At 42.2% G+C, this 7911-nt stretch overlaps 1 protein-coding gene across 1 annotated transcript; it reads left to right on the top strand.

Annotated features, from left to right (window-relative positions):
* Positions 1–16: 16 nt before the first annotated feature.
* Positions 17–7082, top strand: LOC146382148 (rab3 GTPase-activating protein catalytic subunit-like). The gene is made up of 5 exons (XM_084938490.1): positions 17–132; positions 2978–3143; positions 4141–4240; positions 6745–6824; positions 7009–7082. Exons 2-4 carry the CDS (start codon positions 2988–2990, stop codon positions 6810–6812), a joined length of 324 nt encoding a protein of 107 aa, XP_084794616.1. The 5' UTR covers positions 17–132; positions 2978–2987; the 3' UTR covers positions 6813–6824; positions 7009–7082.
* Positions 7083–7911: the final 829 nt, after the last annotated feature.

Genomic DNA, 7911 nt, shown 5'->3' with positions numbered 1-7911 from the left:
TAACATGTCAGTGTGGTTGTTAAGCGCGCTGTAACAACACGACAGCTGATTTTACGTTTACGTTTGTGTTTTGCAGCCCGAGTCGGAGGTTTTCGAGATCACCGACTTCACCACTGCGTCCGAGTGGGAGCGGTAAGCCAGCTGGTCATTACTCTGAAAACTAGGATTAGTCCACAGCTTTACGTGTTCCGCACAGCTCTCCCTCGGGAGACACGAACCTGCATTTATTTCTTCAGGCCTAAACATAACAACATGATTGTATATTACAGCGAACCTAACCTCAAATAGTCAAGCTAAAGAGTGAGGCTGTGTATCTGTGTATATACATTTACCACCACTCTGATATCGCACACCAGCGTCACTAAAACTATAACACTGCACAGATATAGATGTGCTTCCGGTGTAGATGAATAGGAAGACTGATGGCATATGTGTGAGCCATTTTTAAATAATCCTCTGGATACTGATTACCAAACAAACTATAGCCAACTAAAATGTATTATTACAAAATGTGCGTTAAATAAAAATGCATTTTCCAAGAACTGACCTGTAATTAGACACATTTGTCAATAAAGAACTCACCTGCTTGTTAGGGCTTGAGCCAGAAGTTTGAACTAGGAGTGGGTTTCCATAATCGATATTCCAATTAAAATCGATTTTAGCTTGAATAAAGTGATATTGATTCATTAAATCCTGAATCGATTTTAAATATAAATGTATTTTGCCAGAAACTCCAGAATCTCAGGTTAAACCTCACAAAACGATTTCAACAATCACCAAACAGCTGAAACAGTAAATGAGAGCAGCTGCACGGGTTCCACACAAAGACGTAAACACAGAGCGTGGACCGTTCACCCGACGGCACGTACACAGACGTATGAGCTGACCGCTCACAGAGTCTGAGCTGCAGGTTTTGTCACTCTGACCAAAATTGACTGAACCAGCAGCAAAAGAAGATCCAGACTAGGCTTCACGTTTGATACACATCGTCATTAAATCTCTTATACTTTGGCTGGTTTGCTTCCACCACAATAAAATCACACTTCCTGTACAGCTCTCTCTCTGTGTGCTTCAAGAAAAGTTTCCCATCTCAAGTCTCTGTTTTCTGCATTATTCGCTGCTTATTACCGTCTACCGTTGTTTACAGTGCTGTTGGATGCTGGGGTTTTTTTGTTGTTTGTTTGTTTTTGTTTTTTAAACAAAACAGCAGTAAACCAGTAGGCTGTGGCTCCTTGTGTTTGTCAGGTGACAATAAACTAAATATAGCTAGATGGTACAGATTAGAGTCACAAGGGAAAAGAGTCACTCTGTCAAAAGTCGGAATTTTCAACCTCAAAATCAGTAATAAAATAAATGGACTGGTTCTTATACAGCGCCTGCCTGCTCTCCTGGAGTACTCAAAGTGGTCTATACAACATGCCACACTCACTATTATCTATACGGTGAGTGCTTTCTAACTATCATACATATGCATTTATACTCTGATGGATGCATCGGAGAGCAAGTCGGGGTTAGTATCTTGCTCAAGGATATTTGGCATGCAAACTGGGGGAGCCGGGGATCGAACCACCAACCCTCTGATCAGCAGCTGACCTGCTCTACCTCCTGAGCTACAGCCAGCCCTTAAATAAATATATAAACTGACGAGAAACACGAGCGCACACTGAAAAAAAACAAGGGACTCTGAGACACTGAGGCAGCTGATCTGGTTGGCCAGTGTTAGCATCAGATTGATTCTTGTTTTAGTGGTTCCTTCCAAAATCACAATGCCACTAACCAAAGGTCATGAGGAGGGGGGAGGGGGGGGGCTAAATGGTTGTTTGTACCAAAGCACTGTCTCGGCAAATTACTGCGTTGTCATCTTATAGCTGCTCTGCTCCCAGGCTGTGGAGCTCTCTGCCCCCACATATAAGAAACACTGGTTCTCCCCCAGTTTAAATCTCAACTCAAAACCCATCTGTTCAAATCTGCATGTTCACTGTGAATCCACTGTTTGTTCATTTTATCTCTTACTTTTGTTTTTATTGCTCTTCATTGTGTCAGTGTTCTGTTATGTGTTTTTATCTATTGTACAGTGTCCTTTGGTGTCTTGAAAGGCGCTTTATAAATACAATTTATTATTATTATTGTTATTCTACTGGAAGAAGAGTTTTACATTTAGATTGGCTTTTATTTTTATATTATTTCACTATCAATCTTTCACTTTACCTGAGCTCACCGTCTCAGTAACGCCTCTTTGCTCCTGTCAGTGTGTAAACTTCAGCTCCACGTCAAACTGTGCAGCGTCATCATCACTGCTGCTGTGTTGTCAGTGTTTTTGTTTAACACTGGGGATGTGTGGGCTTAATGTTGTCAGACCTTTTATTCACATGCTGCTCCTAAATAAGTTTGGTTTGCATGTCTGTTTATACTCACAAATGTGGCTGAATAATGTATCTGTGTTAGTCCCCGTAGGCCGTAGGGAAATAACTCTGCATTTAACTCATTCACCCAATGCAGCGCCTGGGGAGTGTGTAGGGACCTTGCTCAGGGGTACCTCAGCTTAGCTTTTCACTTGATTCAAACCCCCAACCTTCTGATCCCAGGGCAGCCACTCTACCTACTGACCTATCCCTCACACACGTTTACATCGCTGAACAAGTCTGTGCTACAGAGCACGCTGCATCGCTGCATCGCTGCATCGCAGCAAAGAATTGGTTTGGAGGATTTTTTTAGAAGTGATGAATTGCTGCAGCCCCAGATTACGCCAATGAACACAACATATTAAAACCAGTCTGTGTAGCACTCAGTGGTCCGTGCAGTGACAGTGCTGACATACATGCCAGTACAATGCAGTTCTGCAGCTTGTTGCTCTGTGTTTCAGTCGGGCTGTTCAGTTTAGCTGGATTGTTGCTGGTTGAGAGAAACTGAAGCTGGATGTCGGGCGTGTACCAGAGATCCTGCTAGTAATGCCTTCTGCTGTTTATCTTGTGTTCAGTCAGGTGCCGATGTTTGTGCAGATCCAGCAGAAGTGGAGGCGGATGTATGCCGGAGAGTGCAAAGGACCAGGCGTGCGCACCGACTTTGAGATCGTTCACCTGCGTCGAGCGCCCGTGCAGTACAACCACCTGTCCGGCCTGCTCGACATCTTCAAATCTAAGATAGTAAGTGCTCTGGAACAAACATCTTTATATGGATCATATTTCAAGGTTGTTTGTTTGTTTTTAATAAAGAAAAATTTAAATTGTGCAGCCACAGAGCGTCATGTACCCATGTTCTACAAGTATCACCTCAGCATCCTGTTCCAGACGATTTTAGGACAATGTGAATCCTGTTAAATGCAACTAATAATCATAAAAGCATCCACGAAGTGCATGTAAATGTATTTTCTAAAACATTTATTCATCTGGTTTTTCCTGCTCATGTACAGTCTCTCCTCCTCCTCCTCCTCCTCCTCCTCCTCCTGTGCTCTGACAGTCACACAAAAACTGTATTCAACTTGAAAATAACAAACATCTTATCTTATAATAAGAATATATTCTTGTAATAGTTCATCAAAGAGCAGGTTGATAACAGTACAGCACACTGCTTAGTTATGTGAACACTGGAAAAACAGAAGAGGAAGAAGAAGACGTCTAATTCTGTGTAAATTCGGTTTCTGGATTTTTGTGGAGTTAATTTGTGAATAAAATAAAGACTGTTAGGAAGTGGATGTTGGTTTAATGATCAGTTTGTTTGAACTTTGTTTATTCCTATTCCTGGAAACACAATGGATTCCCAGACATCGCGTTGTTTAACCCTTTCATGCACAGTGGTCTGCAGCTATTCAAAGGCTGTTTTCTTGTATTTGTGTTGGTGTTGATGGTAAACTTGCACAGAAACACTACACACTGATGTCTCCATACCCTTCATAAGTCAAAACCTATGTTGTCCACCTAAGTGGACATTTAAAAAATGAAGTTCAAAAATCTTATATTCATTCCTAAAGAAGAATAAAAATCCTGATTGATGTTGTCATCATCCACACATGAGGGTTAAATGTGTTCAGTATGTTCCCAGAAACGGCCGACAATGACGAGGTGTAATCCACGCCTGTACAGAGAGGTCAATGCTGCAGCTTGTTACCATAAACATGAGCTGATGTCTTCCTGTTGTCATCAGGGTTGTTCCCTGTTCCCTCTGCCTCCAGTCAACATCGCCATTCGCTTCACCTACGTGCTCCAAGACTGGCAGCAGTATTCATGGCCGCAGCAGCCTCCAGGTAGGCAGTACATGTCATGTCATTAATACACAAATAGAAAAATGTAATATTATTATTAAGAAATTATTTAATTTTTTTAAATACATGTCAGCAAGTGGCTGACATCCAGAAACCCTGCCAGTGGCTTTTAGGAGTCGTGTGTGTGATGCAGGTCATGTTGTTTCCTGTGGAACGATTGTACCTGCTGGTTCCAGGTCGTTCTTCTGATAAGTCTTTTCACTCGTCTGTCTGAAAGCGTGTGGGGAGCGCTTGGTCGTGGCTGGTTTATCGTAAATAAATAAAAACCCTGCAGGGGCAACGCCAGGTTTATGGCCCCAACAGTGCTCACTGGAACCTTCAGTAACTTAGAAGTTCTTCTGTAGCCGATGCCATCAGTCTTAAGTGTGCAAAGGTCTTGAGAGAGCTTGTTGGTTTTACCCATCATGAGACGCTTCTTGTGTGAAACCTGGCTAATGAGGCCATAGTTGGGACTGAACCGGCTGATATTAATTTGCACTAAGTGGCAGGATTGCTCTGTAATTACTCATAAATGTGTCTTTTTGCACCTTTCTTTCTGTCCAATACATTTCCCCCGTGTCATTCTTCATTGTTAGACGTCATGTACGGACATCTATGGTAGCGCTGGGTGATATGAGGAAAATGTAATATCACAATATTTTTTTGCTATATCACAAAACACGAAATAAATCACGATATGTTTAAGTTATTTTCAACCATATAGGATCTAAATTTGCACTTATTCAAACCGACCATTCAGGATGGTTTTCTATTGTCAACATAAAAATGATCTGAATGAACTGAAATCTTTTCTTTTAACCATCAGCTGCACACAGAGGATTTTCACAGATTACAGTATAATCACAGTAAGTCTCTTTCTGTGGTCAACACTAGACTTTAACATCAAAAGATCACAGCAACAAAAAACGACGTCAAGAAAAAAATCATGAGTCAAAATAAAACGACTGAAATGAAAAAGCTGCTCTGTTGTTCTTATAAAAATGGCAAAATAAAAAAAATGGATGACATCAAATTACAGAAACAAGTCGAGACAGTGACTATAAAACAGTTTATTTAATGTTTGCTTGGTGTGCAGGGAGACGTTGACATGCAGGGTTTAAAACATCGTTTCTTTTGCAGCGAGATTCATTCTCTCACCGTCTGAAACTCCTGATGTCGCCATATTTTTACCTGTTCAATTCAGTTCAGTTTTATTTATACAGCACCAAATCACAACAACAGTCGCCTCAAGGTGCTTTATATTGCACAGTAGATTGTACAATAATAGATACAGAGAAAAACCCAACAATCATATGACCCCCTATGAGCAAGCACTTTGGGGACAGTGGGAAGGAAAAACTCCCTTTAAACAGGAAGAAACCTCCGGCAGAACCAGGCTCAGGGAGGGGCGGAGCCATCTGCTGTGATTGGTTGGGGTGAGAGAAGGAAGACAGGATAAAGACATGCTGTGGAAGAGAGAGAGATTAATAACAGATATGATTCAATGCAGAGAGGTCTATTAACACATAGTGAGTGAAGAAGAAACACTCAATGCATCATGGGAATCCCCGGCAGCCTACGTCTATTGCAGCATAACTAAGGGAGGATCCAGGGTCACCTGGTCCAGCCCTAACTATATGCTTTAGCAAAAAGGAAAGTTTGAGCCTAATCTTGAAAGTAGAGATAGTTTCTGTCTCCCGAATCCAAACTGGAAGCTGGTTCCACAGAAGAGGGGCCTGAAAACTGAAGGCTCTGCCTCCCATTCTACTTTTAAATACTCTAGGAACAACAAGTAGGCCTGCAGAGCGAGAGCGAAGTGCTCTAATAGGGTGATATGGTACTACAAGGTCATTAAGATAAGATGGGGCCTGATTATTTAAGACACAGACATCGAACTCCAGGCCTCGAGGGCCGGTGTCCTGCAGGTTTTAGATGTGTCCTTGATCCAACACAGATGATTTAAACGGCTAAATCACCTCCTCAACATGTCTTGAAGTTCTCCAGAGGCCTGGTAATGAACTAATCCTTTGATTCAGGTGTGTAGACCCAGGGTGAGATCTAAAACCTGCAGGACACCGGCCCTCGAGGCCTGGATTGGCAAAGCCTTATTTAAGACCTTGATGTGAGGAGCAGGATTTTGAATTTTCACCATCGTACGTAGAAAAACTCACAATACATCGAGTTTATTTGTTATATTGTTTGATTTGTAGTTTGTATAGTTTAAAGTTGTTTCTCTGCATGTGTGGATTGGATGGGTTGTTACCAACATCTAGTGAGAATTTCATGTGAACATCACCTTTAGAAATATATGTAGACAATTGGTGATGCATTCAATATGTTTTACGTGTGTGTGTGTGTGTGTGTGTGTGTGTGTGTGCGCTCACAAACAGAGGTTGGTTGTGTTACTGAACTCCCTGACTGTGAGGAAGCCCTGGGTGGGCTCTGGTGACAGACTGCCTGCTCTGCTGTTTGGACGATTATTCAGTTTTTTGTGTTTTTTCTGGCAGATTGTGATGCGCTCCTTGGTGGCGAGGTGGGGGTTGGAGTTTGGGAAGTTTCCATTCGGTGCCTGTGAGGAGCCAATAAGGTAAAAACTGATGATACTTTCTAAAAATTACAGTCACATGTTTTCTGCACACTGAGCAGTCGGTGTGACGGCTTTGTTGCTTATCACATGGTCTCGGAGCCTCTTCATCGTCATCCTTATCTGTGGGTCTGAGGAAGACTTACTTTGTTTGCTGTTACTGTGTTTCTGTTTTTCACTTTTGTAGTGAACTTCATCTCGCAACAACTTGGCCTCATCTTACTGAAGGCATAGTTGTGGATAATGACGTGTACAGGTAAGGCTGTGTGCGCAGTGTTCTGGTGTACTGTACTAAGAGCAGCTGCAACATACCAGCTAGATCGTTTTGTTACCTCGCAACACTCAGCCTCACTGCAACTGTGTCACCAGCTGAGCCACGAGGAAACCGATGGGCTCAAATTGTGGTCATAAATATTTTGTACTTGTGAGTTCAAACTCACACACTGCCAGGGGACCTGAGCGCAGAGTTTTACACACAGTTTGTTGCTTTGTGTCTGTAAGACGACCTTAACAAAAAAAATTGTAACTCGTGTAAATATTTTTTACAAACACACAAATTCTCATCTGTAGATGCATAAACATAAAATCTTCAGATATTCTGGTTTACAAGGTTACAAAGCTCACAACTACACATTTGATTTACAAGTACAAATGACCACAATCTGAGCCCATAGAAACCAGCACTAATCAGCCAGTGACCACAGCTGATGCTAGCGTGGGCTAAAGTGCACCACACTGAGTGATGAGGTACCCGGGCTAGAAAGACAACTCCAGTTTGAGGCGCGTGTCCTCCTGACATTTGGTGTTTGTGTTAACGATCCAATGGGAAAGCTTTGATGGGAGTGAGCTGTTCACTTGCACTATAGCACACAAAACGCTGCGCTGAGCACTGAGTGTTGCATCCGTGTACACACTGCATTGCTTCATATTTCACTCGTAAAGTAGGAAATGGGTGGAGCAGTTTATTAAAAGGGTAAACGTACATGGGTTTGATTGTAAGGCCCAAACAGAGCTGGCACAGGTCTAACAAGCTTGTGCATGAAGGGACAAACTGAGTGTGACATAAGGAAATGCTTACATGTGTAATTAT

Source organism: Perissodus microlepis, chromosome 8 (genome assembly GCF_051167445.1).
Source record: "Perissodus microlepis isolate ML-2025 ecotype Zambia chromosome 8, ASM5116744v1, whole genome shotgun sequence".
In the NCBI taxonomy this organism is placed as follows: domain Eukaryota; kingdom Metazoa; phylum Chordata; class Actinopteri; order Cichliformes; family Cichlidae; genus Perissodus; species Perissodus microlepis.
Note: the sequence above shows the minus strand (reverse complement) of the source record. Positions and strands in the feature narration are given on the sequence as shown.